Source organism: Tursiops truncatus, chromosome 11, assembly GCF_011762595.2.
Source record: "Tursiops truncatus isolate mTurTru1 chromosome 11, mTurTru1.mat.Y, whole genome shotgun sequence".
NCBI lineage: Eukaryota > Metazoa > Chordata > Mammalia > Artiodactyla > Delphinidae > Tursiops > Tursiops truncatus.
Window position 1 is genome coordinate 57,308,113 of NC_047044.1, and position 19,588 is coordinate 57,327,700.

A 19,588-nucleotide genomic window follows, 5' to 3' on the forward strand; every position below is an offset into this window, starting at 1 on the left:
AGCCCACTAAGTACCTGCCGTTTTCCCAGGCCCTCTGGAGGCAGAGAGCCTGGGGAGGCGCCCAGGGAGTTCCCGATCACCACCCCCTTCTCCCTCTCAGCAGGTCCAGCTCCTCACCCCACCTCCCAACCCCCCACCCCCGGCCCACAGAACAGAACGGGTGTGGCATAGAGAGTTGCATATTTTACTTTATTTTTATTAAATTAAAAGCTACAGTCTGGCGGCGATTCCAGAACAGGGTAAGGAGGCTCCTTCTAGGGGGCAGAGAAGAGTGGGAGAAAGACTGACAAAGACAGAGACACAGGAGAGAAAGGACAAGGTTAAGGGAGAAGGGGTATTGTTTCTGAAGAACATATGCGGCCGGCTCTACGGGGGCTCACAGCAGACTGACCCCCCTCCCCGAGCAGAAATTCAGCAGTGGAGCAGTATGGGGGGGGGGATCAAGAGACCCTCTCCTCCCCACCCAGGTCCTTTCTCAGCTTAGTCACTGGAGCACATCACAAACCAGAAAAAGCCAAGGGCAATGGAGGGGGCAGGAAGACTGGGAGTATGTACAGGGGGAGGAGGGGAGCAGAGCCTGGGACATCAGACTCTGCCAGAAGGGAGTGGCTCACACTGCACTGAAGCACTCAGCCTGTGGGGGACTGGGGAAGGGATCGCCCCTCCTTCTCTGAACCCCTTCCCCAGTCAGACAGTCCCCTACTTGAGTGATGAGGGGGACAGAGGGAGAGACAACAGAGGCTCCCACTGGGTCCTACTGAAGGAGAACAGCAGGGGCCTCCCAAAGGGGATGTCCTTCAGTCATCGGTGATGCCCTTGGCTCTCAGCTCCTCTTGCACCCGGGTCAGGTAGGTGGGGTCCGGGTACCCAAACCTGGGAGCAAAGAGAAATGAGGGTCAGGGTTAGCCGTTCAGGCTTACTCATATTACCCCCAGGCTCACCCTCATGCTGGTGCCCCATTCTAGCCCCTCCCCACCTTCCCTGAGATTATCCAAACCCAAGATAACTGAGCCCAATTCTGCTTATTTTTGTAGGTTAAGCTGGGCACATTAGGACCAGGATGACTACAGGAGAAACTGGGACAGGCAATATGGTTGAATAGTTTGGGGGTGGTCCTCTCCAGTTAGGAGGCTCCCAGAGAGAAATGGGGAGAAGGGGTGGAGCCAAGGGAAGGGAAGAAGGCGTTTCGCACAGCTGTGGTCCCCCTGTGCAGCTGGTCTTGTGGTGGATGTCGTTCCAGGTGATGACATTCGGTCTCCCTGTGGTCATGGACGTGCCGATAGTGAAGGTGAGACGCTGGTCAAATGCCTTGCGGAACAGGGTCAGCACCTTGTTGCCCTCAGGGCAGTCCGGGAGGTAGGCCACCCGTGTGGTGCCAGGATACCGAACTCCTGGGTTTGGGTGTTCAGCCTGGGGTGGGGGAGGCAGAGTGGGCAGTGAGCAGCTGGGCATCTTGAGGGTCATCCTGGCCAGCCTTCTGGCCATACACCCCCAGCTAACGCTGATGGGGCAGCGACAGCCTGCCAGGGAAGGTGCAGCTCTAGGGTCTGGGCAGCAGAAGCCTGTTTCCAGACAAAATCCTCATCATTAAGAGGTCCTTTCTGCTGTCCCGATCCCTCAAGCCTCAATTCAGCAACAAATGAATTCTCAAAAGTAGCTAGGCCTTACTCTCCAGATAACTCAGCAGAAATGTGAAGACTGGGAATAACTGGTCTTTCAGCCTTCCCTTCTCCACCTGAAACACTCCCAATGCATCTTCCACTGTCTAACCTGTTCTATTTTTCTATTACTCTCCTTCAGAGCTTCCTCATCACTCTGCAAACCCGAACTGGACATTACTCTTTGTCAAGCAGGAAGACACCTTTACGTTCTTGACCGCTCCTATTTTAACCTTCCACTGTCATCAAGGTTTTCCCTCTCATAAATCTGGAATGGAGTAACGCTCCCAGCACTGTTAAGGGGGGTCAGACCCTTCCCACCGTGCCTGTCCGCACCTGAGCCACCACGTCCACAGACTCCACCTCTGCCAAGAATAGATGTCAACATCCAAGTTCATCAAAGAAATAGAATTCAATTCCTTTCTCTCATACCTATTTTCACGGGTGCCTTGGGGTCATGGGGATGGAAAAGCTAGGCTTCAAGGGGGCCTCTAGCTCCAGGGCACTTGAGTGGGAAGGCATACCGGGAGACAGCAAGACTGTATCACATCTAACAAACATACTCCCCCTCCCCCAGTTTTCCTAGGTCAGAGAACAAGCGCAGGGAAAACCAAAGGGTAAGGGCAGGCCATAGGCTTCTTACCCCCTGGACACCGGGCGGGAAGACGTACTGGATGACGATGGTGCCGTACTTCTCATAGCTGGGTAGGAGGAGTGTGGCATCCTTAGAGACCAGCATCCGCCCATTCTGGGGCTGGTTGCCCACCAGCTGCCCATAGAAACGGCCACACATGGGGCAGGCCTTTTTCACCTGCAGGGCCCGGGTGATGCAGCCCTCGCAGAATGAGTGCCGGCACTTCTCTAATGTCTTGGCATTCTGGATCTCCCCCAGACAGATGGGGCAGGTGCTCTCCTGCTCTTCTGCCTCCTCCCGAAGGCGGGGGGGAAGAGGAGGGGGCAGGGGAGGAGGAGGGGGGGGCAGCCCCCGTGCCCCTGGGGGCAGGAGTGGGGCTGCTCGGAGAGGGGGCGGGCCTGGGCGGTGCAGCTCAGGGTGCTCCCCCCCACCCCCCAAAGCCAGGCAGCCCATAAGCTCCCCCTGCCTCTGAGCTTTCTTCAGCTCTTTCTCTGCCTCTTTGAGCAGCCCCTTGAGAGCCTTCCGGGCCAGGTAGAGCCCATTGGGAGGGGCTGGGGGAGGGCCCTGAGGGGAAAGCTGGAGGACATAGATGTCAGAAGTCTCGCCGTCTATGAGAATGGACACACGGTGCTCCTCCCGAAGCCGGGCCAGCCGGGCAGGGGTCTCCTTGCTGAGGAAGTCCCACACAGGCTTGGAGACAGTCACTTTGTTCTTGCAGGTGCCTCCACAGGCTGCCATTCTGGACAGGACGAACGACACTGCCCCCAGGGTGAAAAGGACTCAGGGTGGGGGGTCCCCATTTGACAAATATCAGTGCCTCCTACTTCCCGTTCCTTTCCAACCCTATATTATCTCCACTCACTCAGAGGTCAACCCCCACCTCCTCCCCCAAGTTCATGTTCTGTTTCCTCTTATCTTTCAAACTCCAGCACCCACTGAAGAGCAAGAAAGCTTCTATATCTTTATTATCATCCAAGCCGAGCATCAATCTTGGTTCTCCTATACTGCTCCCGAGATCACAGAAACAACCGGCCCCTCCCCCCACATCAGGTGAGAACTGAGTTCTGTAAAAGGAAGGGAGATTTTTGCCCTCCTTTTTGCTCACTTTGATCCTGAAGAGCTTAGAATTGGCATGCAGGCTCTCTCTCTCTGTTCCTGCTCCCTACTTGTAGGTTGTGTGACCTGGTGGGTGGAAAGGGAAAGGAGGGAAAATGAAAAACCCCTTCTCCCATTTCCACAAGCCCCAACCCAGCAGCCCACTTAACAGAGACGGGATCTGGGTGTAAGTTACTGGGAATGGGATTACTTGGAACGTGGAATAGAGGCAACCAATTTAAAGGTGAAAGTTGAGGTTCCCATGAAAGGCAGATACCTGGAAAGCCCATGGACGATGAGAGCAGCAGAAATCCCTCTGTTTCCACACTCAGCTGACCAGGACTGGGGCAGGGGGAGTGGGGGGGGGGACTGGGTTAGGATGACAAATGTTACCATTTTCCCCAGTCTGCCCAGAAACAAAACCTCCTCTTTCATTTCCTCTCCTTGTCTCTTGCAGAATTCCATCCCCAGCCACTCTCCAAGTTGCTAAAGAAGGAACTTCAGCATGCTAACTTTCCTCTTCCTCAGCTCTGAGGCTCTTAAGAAAGCCTAGGGGCATGGATAAGAGAAGTCTGGAAGGGAAAAGCCCACACAGATAGAGGTCTTTTTTGCCACCTCCCTCAGGTCACAAGGACAAGAATATTTCCTTTGCTCCCCAATTCCTCGCCCTACTCCACATTCCCGAATAATTCAGCCCCTATTGCTAGGGAGCCTTCCTTGAGAGTTAACCCGGTCCCTTCTGCTGGAGTCTGCTTGGAATGCCAACAAAGTGGCAGCAGCCCCTGCAATAAGAAAGTTCTCGCTGTGGCTGTCACCTTTTAAACCCGGCACGTGAAGTCCAAGCCTGCCAGCTACCTAGGCTACATTTAGGGAGGGGTGGGGCTCAGGCAGAGGGATCCGCTGGAGCAGCCTGATGTTTCCCCGGAGTCTTGCCGTGTTCAGCTACAGAGCTATCCCTACAATACCTCCAAATGCAGCCCAAATAGAAAGAAGGGCCATTAGCGTGACCTCAATTCCTTGACTGATCCATAGGGGAGCAGCTCTCCGTTTGTGCCTCCATCATAGTCCCCTCAAGGCCAGATGCAGCTCAAGATTCAGAAAGTGAAATTGGAACCCTAGAGCCTCGGCTCATACTGTCCATCCAGGTGGAACACCCTCTCCCCATCAGAGAGAAGCCAGGACCTAGGTGTCCTTTGCTCCGAGTCCTGATGGCACAGAAAAGGGAGGCGGGGCCACAGTTTATGCTGGGTCCGATTCCTCTGGGGCAACCCAGGCCGGACACGGGGCCAGTCCCTCTCGCCAGACAGAGGCCGCCCACAGGGGCAGCCAGGAAGGGCCAGGGTCCCTGCGGGCATCAACTGAGGCATCTCCACCCCTCCCCCCACGACCTCCTGCAAGACCCGACCCGGAACCACCTCCCACATGGCCCGCTCGGCAGAGCCCCCGCAACCCCACAGCTGGGTGGGGTGGATGTCGGCCCGATCGCGGGCCCCAGAACCCCCGAATGGAGGCCAAGGCTGGAGGGTGACAGAGCATTAGCGGGGCCTGGAAGGGGGCCCCGGCGCCGCGCGCGGGGGAAGGAGGCGGAGGAGGGGGCGCAGGGGGAACCGGAGGGCGCGCGGGGAGGTATGAGCGGGGCCCGGGGGGCGCGCGGCGGGTGTGGGGGGCGCCGGGCTCACCTACCTCTTGTCAGCGCCGCCATTGCCGGTCACATGACTGAGGCTGTTGCTGGGATGACGGTCTGGGCCTTAGCAACCAGGGTGGGGGGGAGACCCCGAGAAGGTGGCGGGGGGCGGGGGGGGAGTTTGCAGGGGGTGCAGACTGAGGGAAAGGGAAGGAAGAAGGATGGCACCCCCCCCGTTCCCCTTCAGAGGTAATAATCACCGTTTGCTTTGACCCCTTCTATCCACAAGCCCCCGCTCTTCTGCCCCAAAACAAAAATGGAGGCGCCGTCCCAATCTTCGGAGGCTTGGGGTGGTATCGTGGAACCGCGGGTGGGAGGTTAAATCTCTTAGAGACGCCACCCTCCTCGCTTCCCCCTCCCGGGAGGGGGGCCCTCTCCCTTTTCTTTCCCAGCCAGCTTCGTGGCAGCTTCTGGGAGGTGGTGGTGGATGGGTGGGTGAGGCGTGTCGCTTAGGTAGATGGGGAAGAGAGGGCAATTTCTCTGTGATCCTTTTTCTAGAAAGGCCTTTAAGGAATATGGAGTAGGAAGAAGAGTAATAGTAAAAAAGCATTCGTTCTAAAAAATAAGTCCAGGACTAAACCATTTCAACCCCCTGCCTCATCGCTTGCCTTTTCCCAGATTGTTACCTTCTGTGACCCCGCAAAACCGGCTCCCAGATGGGTATTGGTAAGTGTCTCTGATTTTTCTCTTTACACAAACAGGGATACTGAGGCTGGTGCAGAATGCGAAGTGAATACATCTTTTTTTTAAATGCCTTGGAGTGATGGTAGTATCAAGTCTATGGTTGAAATAGAGTTAAAAACTCTCAAAGAAAAAAAAAAAAAGCTCTTCTCTCTTCTGCTTCCCACATCAGAGCAATCTCCGCCCCCAGTCCAACTCACTTCCCTGGGGCCACATCAAGCCAGGTTTTTCCACCAGCCAAAAGACCTCCTCAGCCAGAAGCACCGGATGGATCTCCCAGACTGGCAGCAACTTCTGATAATCCACCCCCTTTTCTTTACTCCCTCTCCATCTGGGTGGTTGGTCACTTTCTTCATTACTTTCCCAGGACCCTGCTGTACTCTTCCTGCCCTGCAGACAGAGGACTTCTCTCCAGGAAGCCTGCAGGAACACTGAATTCCTTCTCCTTTAGCTCATGTGTGCTTGGTGCTCACCTTTACAGAGATGGGAGTGTGATCTAGCCCAAAACCCTGGGGGAAGAGGGAGGGTCACATCATCTCAGCTGTCCCTGGCCCCCCTATAGCTAACTCCCACAAAATTGGGGAATGTTTTCCATTCCCATGCACACTCCTCAACACCTTTTTAAGTTCACAGCCATCTACCTTGAAACCCATATCCTTAGGGACCCAACACCTTAAAGACCAATCAGAATTCTTCATCTGGTCTCTGCATCCCTAAGCCCAGGCTTCCAAAATAGCAAGAGGGAAAGAAGAGGCATTTCTGTGAAGGAATTTGGATTCAATAATTTATTTTCTATATAGTGACAGCAACAGGAGTAAATACACAAGATCTTTTTTATTAATTAATAAAACAAAAAAGATGAAAAAAAAACAGAAGCAACAAATGAAGAAGACCATAATGCTTATGATACATCAGCCACATGGTCAGAAAACCCATTTCTAAAGAACAGTTGCTGGTGTCATGGAGTTTTATTGCATTCAACAGGGGAAGGTAGATGGTTGGAATGAAAAAGATCCATCAGCCTCCTGACAGGAACATATTATAGGGACTCTAATCCTTAACTAGGGACTCCTCTTGTGAGCAGAAGATGGAGGGGCAGGAGGAATTCTCCTTTATGACCTCATGACTTCTTGTGAGACAGATCAGTCCAGGCAGATACAGAGCAAGAGTCTTTGTACCCCACAGGCCACTCGTTGGTGCCCATCTTTATGTTTCAGAGAAGTGCAGAAGCCTCAGGGGGGATGTAGGATCACAAGAAGAATGGCTGCCTGAGCCCCAAGGGCATTGTGGGGAAGGGAGTACACTATCTCAGCTCATCAGGGTCTGCTACATTCTGAGAATATCACGTATTAACTCAACTATCTTTGGAGGAGGCCGGGTTATGGCTCTGACTCCTCTCTGGGGGTGGAGAGTGAAGATGACAAAGGCGGCCATCTGTCCCCTGAGAGACACAGTAGCAGTATAAGACGAACAGAATAACAAATCCAACTGGAAAAAGCGTTTGGGAAGGAGAGGGGAAGTAAGTATGCTATGGGCACACTTCCAGAGAGTAGAGGAGGTTCCCACACATGAGACTTCCTTTCTCTTGAAATAACCAGGGTTAACCCAGGTAGAGATATTCCCTTCTGCTCGGTCTAAAACCTTAGGGGTGGCTAGACATGAAGAAAGGAAATTTAACATAGGGAGTGAACCTTATACCCCTGGCTCATCCTCCCAGCCTCCAGAACTGGCCACACCCCCAATGAAGGGTTCCAGCTCCAGGAGGGATGTGAGGTCCTGGTGAAGAGCAGTGACAGTCAAACCCAGGATTCAACACTGTGGCCATCTCTGGTGGGGGTGAACGTGGAGTGAGGGAAGAGCCTGGAGAGTAGTCAACCCTCAACAGAGACCTCCAATTCTCTGCATAATCACAAGAGTCCTCAGAGGTCCCACCTCCATGAGCTGCCAGCCCGCCCACCATTCTCCACCCCAGCCGCATAAGATTGGCCATATCCCATCGTATGTGTGCATGCCTGCACCCACATCTGTAGTATTTTGAAAATCTTCCATCCCAGGGCCTACGGGGAAGGAAGTGTGCCACAGTGAGCTCTATAAAGTTATCAGCAAAATTCAGACACTCTTAGTTCATCCCACACAGCAAAGTGCATCCACAGTAGCAGCTTGAGCCAGGTCCGTCTGTCCAGTCAGGTCCTGAAGATGGCAAACAACACCCTTCCCCCAGCTCCTCCTATGTTATAGAAACAACAGGACATTTTACAAAGATCAAGGCACTTGGGAGAGAGTCAACAGTAACACTAATGAAGCAAGCAGACTTGTTGGAGGGGAAGGGAGAAGGAAAGGAAGAGGAAAGAGGACAATGTATTTCTGAGGGCCAGGAAGAGCCTACTCAACAAGAATGAGTTATCTGGGTGGAAGAAGCCTGTAGCCTGAAGTTAGCAAAAGAGAAAGAGCAGAAGAGTGGCCAGAATACCCACAATTCCCCCAAAGCCTCTCAGAACCCCACCACCTGGAACACACAGCAGCAGTCACCATGGAGTCAGGCAGTCTCTTAAGCAAAGATGTTGGTAATAAAATCCAGGAATCGCTTAGCATACTGCTCAGGATGGACAGTAGAAATCTCTGCCCCCGCCTGTGAGAGGAGGTATGGAACATGGTGTCAGGCCCCGCACCCCTCCCCGACTCCCCACTCTCAGTTCCACTCCAGATCATTTCCATACCCAACCCTTCATCCTTCTGCCACCCCACTGCTCTGGCACAAGAGGCTCTTGAATAGTCAAGACAAGAAAGGAAAGGCTTTAGAGAACCCTCACCCCATGCTTGACAGTTTTGGCTGCGTGAGCTGCTTTCTTCTTGGCATCATACTGTGTCAGGATGTCAATAAGGCCCATGAAATACACCTCCTTCTGAGGGGCCCCTGGGGAGAGAGACCAGCAATGAAGAGCAAGTACAATCCCAACTCCCTCTCCCCAGGAACCAGTCAGATCTGTTTTGAAAAGCTAAACAGCCTCTCCACCCACCACCCTGGTCTCTGTCCTCCAGGGACCACCCTCCCCACCCTTAAAATTTCCAGGCTTTTTCTCACCCTCAGCACTCCGGATGGCATAGACATCAATGAAGGATTCAAACTCTCCAGGGCCCAGGGGCCGGTGGGAATGGATGTAGCCGCCGATACCCTCAGGGGAAGTGCCATAGGAGCCCACCAGAGCAGGAGGTCCGGTCAGGGCACAGTCCCCATCCCCCTCTGACTCCTCCTCCCGCACAGGCCCCTCCTCCTCTGGTTCAGAGCCGCGAATGATGTCGTGGATGCCCAGCAGAAGGCTGTAGTCCATGATCTTCAGCTGCACTAGGAACTGAAACCCCACTGACAAATGAGAAGCCCCAGATCTCCCTCTCCACTTCCAAGTACCACCCTTATACCTCCATCCTTGAATTTCCGGGGCCCTCCTGGGGAAAAGAAGTGTAAAAATTGAGGGTTGGGAGTATACCATTGCCCTTTATTACCTAATTGTCCTGGGTATCTAAGATCATTCTTTTAGCTCAAGCCAGCCACCCCCTCCGTAAGTCACCTCTAGAGGATTTTCATGATTCTTATCCAACTCCCCTACACGCAGAGAACCCAAAGGGAAGGGGAGGAGTTCCCTTGTATTGTGAATGGGCAACTGCCCTGTGGGGAGCAAAAAAGGGAAACAAAGCCACTTCCCACAGCACCCCAACCCATCACCTCCACATCTCTCTTTAGCTTCTCTAGAAAGACTTTCTTCTCCTCTTCAGCAATATAAACTTTCTGGTTCTTGTTGAGAAAGTCCATATCCTTAAGGGTGGGCAATTCTTTAACCTGAGAATAGGTAAAGGGACATCTTGGGAATACAGCCCTTACCCCACGCTCTCAGAAAACCCTGCTCTATGTAGGGCTTTGTCTCTGACTCTGGGGTGTCTAGGGGAGACAGATTTACAGCCCATCTCTCAACTGACTTAACACTAGGATGCTGCCCAGAGCCTGTTCTTACCTCTGGTGGCTTCCCCAGACTCAGCCACTGCGGCTGTACCCCAAATCACACCCCCCTACTTTCTGCCTATGGTTTCAGTCCAGAACCTCCATTCTGACTTTTCTTTCTTCTGAAGCAAAAACAGCTGCTTGAACACAGAGCTCAGAATGGGAGGCGGCTGGTAGGCATTTTGCTCTTGAAGTCTGACATTTTCACGCATCCCGAAACCTTCCACATGGACTAACCCATGCCAGTGACAAAGAAGCTCTTCCCACTGCCCCTTCCAAACAATCCCTGGATCAGGAAAAGTCTACATCTCTCTTCTTTCTGGTGGTTTAAGATAAGAGTAAATAGCTGGGGATCCCTACCTCTTTATCCCAAGAAGGTCCCTTTGACCTGCCCTCCCCCATCCCTCACCCTATCATCTAAAATTATATCACCTTCTCCTTATCGCTGGCTTCCCGGGACACTAGGGAGCCCTGTGGAGAGACCCAAAGACAAAGTCAGCAGAAGTGGCTAAAAGAACAGTCAGGACCCAGCTCCTAAGACAAGTCCTCAAACCCACAGCCCTCTTTCCTTTAAAATGCATCATCCAGTGCCCTCCCTGGCCATTCCCCTCCCTCAGGTCATCAGGAGTCTCCCCTTCAGCCCTCACCTCCTCTCCTTACCTTGAGGTCATACTTCCTGTGCACAGGGAGACGGTGGCTAAACATGTTGCGCATCACAAGCATGTAGCTGTCTTCGTTGTCCACGCTAACCCGGTACATCCCCAGGAACTGGGGCAGCAGTGTGTTGCCATGGCACTTCACAATGTACTGGGGTGGAAGGGAGGAAGGAAGGGGAAGAGGCCGAGCAGCTCAGGGATGGGAATTCAAATGCTACTATTCCATAGGGATTCAAGTAGAGGTTACAGAAGCTCCGAAGGGATGTGGGGACTTTCTAAAGATGCCCCTGGTATCCGTGCAGTTTCTGAATCATCATCTCCTTTCATTTATCCCATATGTATAATGTCTCTTAAATTTAAAGTGGGGCTTCCCTGGTGGTGCAGTGGTTGAGAGTCCCCCTGCCGATGCAGGGGACACGGGTTCGTGCCCCGGTCCGGGAAGATCCCACGTGCCGCAGAGCGGCTGGGCCCGTGAGCCATGGCCGCTGAGCCTGCACGTCCGGAGCCTGTGCTCCGCAATGGGAGAGGCCACAACAGTGAGAGGCCCGCGTACCACAAAAAAAAAAAAAAAAATTTAAAGCGCCATCTCTCCTTTCGTCTTTATTATTCTTTGAGATGGGGAAGGGTACATGTTATTATCCCTCTTTATACGCAAGTAGTCACAGAACCAGTAGTAGAAATTACATCAACAAAATGATTTTATCTAGACCAGGGGTCCCCAACTCACGGGCTGCGAACTGGTACCAGTCCTCGGCCTGTTAGGAAGCAGGCCGCACGCAGGAGGTGAGTGGTGGGTGAGCTCGCCATCGCTCGCATTACCACCTAAACTATCCCCCGCCCCCGGCCCCAGCTCCAGTCGGTGGAAAAATTGTCTTCCACGAAACCGGTCCCTGGTGCCAAAAAGGTTGGGGACCACTGATCTAGACCAATGTTCTTTGGTGGGCTAGACTCCCACCGTAAAAATGTTTGCAAGATGGCCTATAATCTGGATTCTTAAAAAAAATTCCTCTTTCAATGCTACAATCTCCCTCGGTGTTGCTGCCTACTTCTCTTCATAGCCAACCTTCTCAAAAAATTAGTCAGCCATGAGTCCACTGCCTCTCTCTCATTCATACCTCAAACGACTGAAATCAGATTATACCCTCATTTCTCCTCTGAAATTTCTCTACTCCTCACTGCCTCAAATCCCTCAGTTGCCAATCTCATGGGTATCTAGTCATCATATTTCAACTGGCTGGCACTAGATACTACTGACCAGCCTCTCCTTAAAACTCTCTTCACTCTGAGCTCCCATCACACCACTCCTCTCTATCCTCAAATCCTGTGTGGAATGCAGTAGGGCATAAATCATTAAAAGCATCTGACAACTCTCGCCAAAAAGACCCTGACATGGCGCTGGCCCTTGGGGCTTCAGTCTCAGCCTCACCGTCAGCCACTCAGGGGAAGAGGTCTCTAGATCTGTCCCCTGGCAGGGACTTCTGGGGCAGAGCTGGGGATAGAGGCCTGCGGGAAGGAGGAAAACACAACCATAGCAGAGCCTCTGGGCAGCAGAGTAAGGCCTCTGACCACGCGGCCTTACTTTTGTTCTCATCTTCCCTGCTTGGGGCCGTGGGCATGGCTTTAGAGAGCCAGGGTAGTCTGGTCACTGGGAGAACAGAAGAAAAAGTTTTTGCTCCTTTGAACCTGATGGGGGAGGCCATTTGCATGTGGAAAATGCTCTGTACATTGGGGACTGCCTGTATCTGGAAGTTTCATTAACTCTTAGCATCCTGTTCTCAGCCTCCAAGCTGTATTGAGAAGTTACTAGTCTGTATTTTTATTAAGCCTTAAAACTTCTTTTATGTGCATTTGGTGCCAACTTTTTTGTAGAGCTGTATTAAAAACAGCAAACTTGTGCTCACGTCTCTATGTAACTTTGAGAGGAGCATTCTGTTATTTTTACAAGGCAGGAGTGTGTATAGCTGTTGAATTAAACTTAGCAATCACGTTAAAAAAAAAAAAAGCGTCAGACAACTCTTAGTCTCCTTTATGGGCTCTTTTCTCTTCTTGCTCCGGAAGGTTCTTTCCTCAACCTTCTTTTCATTTCACTCGACACATCCATAATCTTAAACCCGAACGAACTTTCTGGCCAACCCAATATAATACATTCATGGCGATAGTTACCATCTATTCACCTATGGTTCTGAAATCTAGACTTCTAATCTAGTCCTCTTTCCCAAACTCCATACCCCAACCACTTATGGGACATCTATATCTGCATGAACTGAAGAAACCACAAACTCGACATGCCTAAATCCAAACTGTCTTCTTCCAAAAACCTGTTTCTTTTTCTGCTTCCCAACTGTTGGTCACTGGGCAACCAGTTATCCCTAAGCAGGAATTTGGAGCGCCTCTGCCTTAATTCTCACAATTCTCCCAAAGGTCTTTCCACCTCCACTGCATCATCCCTCCAGGCCCTTGTCATTTCTCACCTGGACTATTACAATTACCTCCTAATTGGTATCTCCACTCTCAGTATTTCCCTCCTGCAATCCATTCTCTAAAATGCTGACACAGGGATATTTCTAAATAACATATATATCACTCCCCTGCAAACCACCTTCAGGATAAAGCCCAAACTCTTCGTGTGGCTTATAAAACCCTCACGGCCTGGCTCCTGCCTAACTGTTTTTCCACAATACCTTATCCCAGTCACACTGAATTTCTTGCAGTTCCACAACACCAAGCTCTCTCATGGCTCTGTGCCTTTACAAGTGCTGTTTTCCTTTGCCTAGAGTGCTCTCTTCCTCCTTGTCCAATGGCTGGTCCCTACTAGTCATGCAAGAATCAACTTCTAGGATACTCCCTCTAAAAAACTCTCTTTGAGCCTACCAAGTGCACCTCTTGCCCCAGGTGAGTTGGGATGCTCTTCCTCTGCCACCCCAGAGCATCCCCTAGATACCTTTACTCCTTGCACGCAGCTTGCTGTGTGCTAACTAACGCTAGCTTACTGGTCTCTGCCATTAGAACAAGAGAAATTCAAGGGCCACGGCCATTTCATTCACCTCTTTCTCTACTGCCTCACATAAGACCTAATAACAACAGACATCCAATATTTGTTGAATAACCAAAAACTCTTTTAGAATCTTTCATTTATTCCTTGCTCATTGATTTTGGTGAGATTTTTCTTCAGTAGAAAGATATTCAGGCATGTTTTTACTCCCAAAATAGTCCAGAAACTTCACATTCCAAATTCATCTGATCGGATAGAATAGTTTCCCTAATCCCACTTAGGGCTGGATACGATCATGGCTTCTCTCCTCCAATCTATCCCAATTGTGCACTTATCCTGGTTTTCTCCCCAGACTGCATTTATTCCTGATAGTACATTTGGTGTTAACACTTCATCTAATTCTGACTTAGTCTAAAGTTTATACTTTGCTATACATGTACCCTTTATGTATCTATCAATTCACAGCGGTTTTAGATTAGAAGTGCCAAATAAGAAGGAACACGAACTCTTCTATTTAATCAAACACAAATCGGTATGCAGAGGCTCTCTTTTTGAAATGCCTTGTTTTCAAAAGTATGATGTCAAATGCTTCTTGGGGAGCAAAATGGGCTATAGGGAGAAAGAGGGATAGGAAGTCTCCCAAGTGCTCTGGAGCTGAGTTATGAGTAGGGAGGGGAAGAATGAGGCTGGAGAGAGACCTGACCTGATGGTAGTTGGAGAGGTTGCTATGCATGTCAGCAATGTCCTCACTGGATACTTCTTTGATGACCAGAGTCCGATCATAGGAGATAAGGAAGCGACCATCACTGCCTTCACTTTCACTCGGGGGACTTCGGGTAAGGGACACCTGGGGACACAAAATAGGCTAGAAGCTCTTTTCCTCCCCTTTATATGGAGATGCAAGTCTAGGACAGTGGCCAACTGAACACACCTGAAAGTGGATAAAATCTTGACGTAAGAGGACGAGCAAGGGTTCTAAATTTGGTGTCCATATATGGACTAAATGAAATTGAAAGCAAAAATTTTAATGTATCTACATTTCCCCCCAAGGACAGGGTTTATAGCTTTCTTCAGATTTTTTTAGATGCCTGTGACCACAAAAAAATAAAGAATACCTGTGAAGGCCCTCATTTCTCCAAACATGACTGTCCCACGGATTCCCCAGTTGTTAGGGAGAAAGGACTATCCTCACCCAATGGACTCTCACCAAGTAATCCTGGTCATCAATACCAAATCGATCACGCAGGTTCCTGAAGACCTGGGGACAATACTCCTTGAACTTGAAATGACTGGGCAGATTTTCCCTGCAATAGAGGTTTTCAAGATAAGAAACAAAGTAACAATATTACCTTATATTTATGTAGGGCATGACACTTTACAAAGCACCTTCACACATATTACCTTATTTGACTCTCATAAAACCCGTGTGAGGTCCTTTAAAGGTGTATTATTCCCATTTTATAGAAGGGGAGACTGGCTCAGGGTGGTTGAGTGACCTGCTGAAGTCACATGACTGGTAAGCGGCTTAAGCAGAACCACGACCTACTGCCCATCCAAACAGCAGCATTTCCCAAATCTCAAGCAAGTCAGAGACATCCCTAAATAAGCAATAGGTCTTGAATGGCATCTTCTGATACTAGGAGGGCTTACAGGACTCAGGTATTTCTTTCAGGGAGTCCCTCTCAGAAGCTAATGGTAATGGCATCTAAACGTATTTATTACTTTGTGAACCTCCAGGCTAGAGGAGAGGTAAACTAGTACACATAGATAAGGGTGTAAGGAACATTGGAAATTATTTTAGTGGTTTCTTTACAAAATACTGAATTTCTGCATAGGAAGGAAGGTTAGACAATACAATAACAACTTGTAAGTTGTCTTCTAAATCTAAAACCTTCAACTCATTCAATCTTAACTCTTAAAATTATTTATTTTCTCTTTTAGGAAGGCTGACATGAGAAGGGTGGGGATTCCCACATACCTGCGGAAAAGGTGATTGTTGACCTTGATCTTGGAGCTGGCCTTAAAGTCATCTGGCAGCAGCATCACCGGGGGAGGCACCTGGCTGAGCTCATTGATCTGATAAGCCAACACAAGAACAGGAAGCCAGTGAGCAGGGGTGTGGAGAGCTACTTATGCACTGTGTCTGGGCAAGAGTCAGAAAAGGGCAAATCAAACCTCATTCCCTTAAAAACGCTGGTTATGCATATGCTTGACAAAGATGAGAGTATGTGTCTGCCATCTTCTGCTGCCCAAGGCCTGCAGTAAGCAACTCTTGCACACAGCCCCTCACACTCCCGCCCCCGTGGAACTTCATGCTCACAACAGTCATTTTATATTAGGCAAACTCTGTAAGCGACTCTGGACTATTTTTTAAAGCTGTGACAAATTCTAGAGAAAAAAAAGACCCTCAGCAGACTCAAGACATTCAAGACAAACAGTTCCATGCTCCACTGGAAACAAAAGGTGTTTTCAAAGTACAAGGAGAGTTAAGGGGACTCTGAGGAGTCGACAGCAGCGAGAATGAAACGTCCATATCCTGAAGGAGGCATCTCCTTACAAACAGGACCAGTCCTTCCTGACCACTCTGACCCAGTTCTCTGTAGTAGGTCCCCACCTACCTAGGTGTAAGATAAAAGAAAAACAGCTGATTTTAGAGGGAATGCAGGCAGGCAAAGGATATGAGCTCATTAGGCATCTGTTCACTGAAGTCAAGCCAACCCACATCCCAAAGGATGCAAGCATCACATGCTCTCCTCAGCCCCAAGAATCAGCAGTCTGCTAATTCAGGGTGGAAAGGGGGATCCTGCACTAAGAAATGCCCAGGAGATGTGCTTTCTCCCCACTGTTGCCACAGTATCTTTCACGCAACCTTATCACTTGACTCTAACCTCTAGTTTACGTGAGTTCCCCACCTGGGTTGTGAGCTCTGGTAAGGACCAGTTCTGGTCATCTGCATCACTCAGGTGCCTAGCTAGCACAATATTTGGCCCACAGTGGTCCTGAAGTGTTTATTAACTGAATAAACAGATGCCTTGCCTATCCTTACTTGATCATTCGACAGAGGTTATGAAGTGTAGTCTAACCTAAATCCCATACACTGCAATGAAAAACCAGCTCCTCTCATTCTCAGTAGAAAAGGAGGACAGAACACATTCCTCCAGAGGGAAAAAAGAAAAAACCCACTAGAGATTCCCAGCCTAAAATTCAGCTACAGTTCTTCATGCCCCCTCCTCGCCACCTGCTGTTAAGCAGGCTGAATCATCACTAAGGCATATGTTCAAGGAATTTCTCCATTCCAGACCCTTGAAGTAAATGTGTGCTGGCTGGAGGGTGGGGTATTGGGGCTAAAGTATATATACCTAGGGAAGCTGAGGCAGGTCTTATGTGTAATTCCCCAATCTTACCAAAGGAAAACCCTCCTTCTTAAGTTTCCCAAAGGGATGGATGGATGAGTCATAACAGAGGCAGCCCACCTCCATCAGCCTTGCCCATACCAAGTGCCTTAGACTGAGCTGGGAGCAGTCCACAGAGCCACAAATGCAAAAGGGAGCTGACACACCCCCAGATGACTTTCTAAGCCACAAATAAAAATGTGACAAAAACTGTATTCCTCCTCATCCCCTTCCACCTCCACAGCACTACCATGACTATAATGTTTCAAGGAAGTTGAGTTTTTAAAACATTGCTTGGGGGCTTCCCTGATGGTGCAGTGGTTGAGAATCTGCCTGCCAATGCAGCGGACACGGGTTCGACCTCTGGTCCAGAAAGATCTCACGTGCAGGGGAGCAACTAAGCCCATGTGCCACAACTACTGAGCCCACGTGCCGCAACTACTGAAGCCCGCATGCCTAGAGCCTGTGCTCCACAACAAGTGAAGCCACCGCAATGAAAAACCCGCGCACCGCAACGAACAGTAGCCCCTGCTCCCGCAACTAGAGAAAGCCCGCGGGCAGCAACGAAGACCCAACACAGCCAAAAAATAAATAAATTAAAAAAAAATTTTTTTTTAAATATTGCCTGTCATATTCAAGGTCACTGCATCCCTCCAATCCAGATCTGAGGGAAGGGGGGCAATGGCTGTGCTTCCTTCACCTGAGGTACCCTCAGGAAAGTAGATGCGCCGGCCTCTTTTGGCCTCCTCCGGATTCCCAGGCCAACCTTCGACAGCAGTTCCCTGATTCTAAAGTTCACCACCATAATGTCCCCATGACCAGAGCTCCTGAGCCAGCTCTTTGGTCAAAGATGACCCCCACTTACACCAAATACCATTACTCCAGCCAGCAATGGGTTGCAATTAAGACCAAAGGCTTACATACATTAAGTGCTGAGTAAGTGCAACCACTAGGCTCAGGGTGGGGTAGCTTCTCTGAAATGCTGTACCTCTGGAAGGGAAAGGAAGGGACATGCAGGATTAGAAGGTCCAGGAAGCCTGGAGCTTCCCCCAAAGCCAAGGTTCCAACGTCACTGACGGCGGCTGTAAAGCAAGGTGCAAAGGAGAAGTGAACGATTCCCTTCATTCAGTTACCCTCTCCGCTCCCTTTCTACACTTACACTCTCACTGGAGACCTCACCACCACCAAGCCAGAAGAGCTACTCTCCCTAATGTCCTTCCAGACGGAGCCGGGTCCCGGCCGGTCTCCGTGGCCTGAGGCTGGAACGGACTGGAAGGAAGCAGGGAGCTGGATTTCAGTTGGGGAAGATGGAACCAGAGTGGAGGAGTAACGGGCGGAGGGAGAGACAAAAGTCTACGTTAAAAAAAAAAAAAGGTCTAGAGCGAGAAAGTACGCTGGGTGAAACACCTGAGGGCAGGTGGGCAGACCAGAACAGCCTGGGGGAAAAGTGGCAGCGCTAGGGGCTCCGGAGGCGGGAGCCTGGAAACAGACAAGCCCGGAGGAGCTCAGAGGTTCGGACAGGGCCTCCGCGGGGCCGGGGCCGGGGCCGGGGCCGGGGCCGGGGCCGGGTCTCACCGAGTGGGCTACGCCCCACAGGAACACGCCCATCAGCGGGTCGGCCGCCCGGAACACCTTCACCTTCTGCTGCACGAAATGCTTTTTCTTGGTTTTGGAAGCGAAGCCGAAACCTGTGCCGGAAGCCGCTGTCGGCGCCGGTACAGTGGCCGGCGGGACCGAGGAGGACGCCATAGTCTCCCGCACACCCAACCGAGTGAAAGCCGGAGCCGGCCGCGATGTGGTCTCCCGACCCCGGAAGCGGCGCTCACCTGCGCCTCCGTCACGTGACCGGAGGCTGGCCCGCGGGCGCGCGAGTAGGGCGGGGCAGGCTGACTCCGCCCCTGGCGGCCGCACGTCTGCCCCAACGCCCGCGCGTTGGCTGGACTCACCTGGCGGTGGGGAGTCGCACCGAAGCCTTTTGCCCTGAGGGCTGCGAGCAGTCCGCGAGGCCCAGACCAGTCATCCAGGCGTAGGGGATGCTGCCTGGACTGGCCTGATTTAACCCTTCGGTCTAGGACTTCTTTGCTGCAAAGTCGCCGCCTTCCGGTTTTGCCCAGTTTCTAGGAATAACCTCCGCCCTGAAGCTAACCCGAAAGCATTTCTTTACGAAGTAGGAGATCCCTTAAGTGGGTTTCGTGCTTTTAGAAAGACCTCTCAGGCATCATTCTGGAGGGTGACCAGAGTACTGCAAAAGTCTAGGCACGAGATGAGGAACTAAAACAATGATTATTGGGATGGAAAGAAGGGGCTGGCATCTAAAGGTATAGTTTGATGTCAGTTTGTAAAATCCTTAGTGGATGTGGGATTTGAGGGAAAGGGAGACATTGAGAATGAATCCTAGGCTTCTGGCCAAGGTGTAGAGAGATGGTGGTGACATGAAAAGGAGCAGTTTTGGTTGAAAACAAGAGTTCAATTTGGACCGTGTTTGAGGCACCTGAGGGCAGCCGGACATATGGGCCCAGAGTTCAGCAGAATGATCTGGGCTGGGGATAAAAGTTTAATTTTTGCGAAGAATCCGTAGGTGAGGATGACACCTCCCAGGGAGGGCAAGGAAAGGCTGAACCCTGGTATAGGCCACCATGTGAGAGGCTAGTGGGAGAAGACTGAGAAGGGGTGGCCAGAGAAGTAAAAGGGGCCAGGAGAGCAGGGTCACAAAAGCCAAGGGAGTTGAATTTCGAGAAGGAAGGAATGGAGAGCAGTGTCAAATGTCATGGAAAGGTGAGGCAAGACATGGAAGGAGCAGTG

The 19,588-nt window shown here is 50.9% G+C and overlaps 2 protein-coding genes and 1 long non-coding RNA gene across 11 annotated transcripts; 1 reads left to right on the top strand and 2 right to left on the bottom strand.

The window, feature by feature from the left end:
- Window positions 1-168: 168 nt before the first annotated feature.
- Window positions 169-5,480, bottom strand: DTX3 (deltex E3 ubiquitin ligase 3). Of its 5 annotated transcripts, none has more exons than XM_073788475.1 (7): window positions 5,272-5,480; window positions 5,071-5,115; window positions 3,665-3,729; window positions 3,398-3,474; window positions 2,302-3,031; window positions 1,193-1,410; window positions 169-873 (listed from the first exon to the last, which is right to left on the bottom strand). In XM_073788475.1, the coding sequence occupies exons 4-7, from the start codon at window positions 3,424-3,426 to the stop codon at window positions 798-800; spliced, it is 1,053 nt and encodes a 350-aa protein (XP_073644576.1). In that variant the 5' UTR covers window positions 3,427-3,474; window positions 3,665-3,729; window positions 5,071-5,115; window positions 5,272-5,480; the 3' UTR covers window positions 169-797. The 5 variants fall into 5 exon arrangements, with proteins under 5 accessions (XP_073644576.1, XP_033722297.1, XP_073644577.1 ...); XM_033866406.2 differs by lacking the exon at window positions 5,272-5,480 and adding an exon at window positions 4,203-4,592; XM_073788476.1 differs by lacking the exon at window positions 5,071-5,115.
- LOC141275860 (uncharacterized) lies at window positions 5,145-15,475 on the top strand. Its single transcript, XR_012324344.1, has 3 exons — window positions 5,145-5,260; window positions 5,690-5,737; window positions 15,336-15,475. It is a non-coding gene; the product is annotated as an uncharacterized lncRNA (long non-coding RNA).
- PIP4K2C (phosphatidylinositol-5-phosphate 4-kinase type 2 gamma) lies at window positions 6,523-18,618 on the bottom strand. Of its 5 annotated transcripts, none has more exons than XM_019918272.2 (11): window positions 18,362-18,617; window positions 15,373-15,470; window positions 14,602-14,698; window positions 14,098-14,241; window positions 10,407-10,553; window positions 10,179-10,217; window positions 9,474-9,587; window positions 8,835-9,102; window positions 8,563-8,666; window positions 8,282-8,381; window positions 6,523-7,979 (listed from the first exon to the last, which is right to left on the bottom strand). In XM_019918272.2, the coding sequence occupies exons 1-10, from the start codon at window positions 18,533-18,535 to the stop codon at window positions 8,301-8,303; spliced, it is 1,266 nt and encodes a 421-aa protein (XP_019773831.1). In that variant the 5' UTR covers window positions 18,536-18,617; the 3' UTR covers window positions 6,523-7,979; window positions 8,282-8,300. The 5 variants fall into 5 exon arrangements, with proteins under 5 accessions (XP_019773831.1, XP_019773832.1, XP_019773834.1 ...); XM_019918273.2 differs by having other exon boundaries at window positions 8,270-8,381; XM_019918275.3 differs by having other exon boundaries at window positions 8,259-8,381.
- Window positions 18,619-19,588: the final 970 nt, after the last annotated feature.

Excerpts from the sequence above, each read along its gene's own strand:
- PIP4K2C (XM_019918271.3), bottom strand. The coding sequence starts at position 18,535 with ATGGCGTCCTCCTCGGTCCCGCCGGCCACTGTACCGGCGCCGACAGCG. Across the intron at positions 10,218-10,406 it reads ACAGGAAGTATGACCTCAAG|GGCTCCCTAGTGTCCCGGGA; the intron begins GTAAGGAGAGGA and ends GTCTCTCCACAG. Across the intron at positions 9,588-10,178 it reads AAGCCAGCGATAAGGAGAAG|GTTAAAGAATTGCCCACCCT; the intron begins GTGATATAATTT and ends ACCTATTCTCAG.
- DTX3 (XM_073788476.1), bottom strand. The coding sequence starts at position 3,426 with ATGCCAATTCTAAGCTCTTCAGGATCAAA. Across the intron at positions 1,411-2,301 it reads TCCCGCCCGGTGTCCAGGGG|GCTGAACACCCAAACCCAGG; the intron begins GTAAGAAGCCTA and ends CCCCCACCCCAG. Across the intron at positions 874-1,192 it reads TGCACAGGGGGACCACAGCT|GTTTGGGTACCCGGACCCCA; the intron begins GTGCGAAACGCC and ends CTTTGCTCCCAG.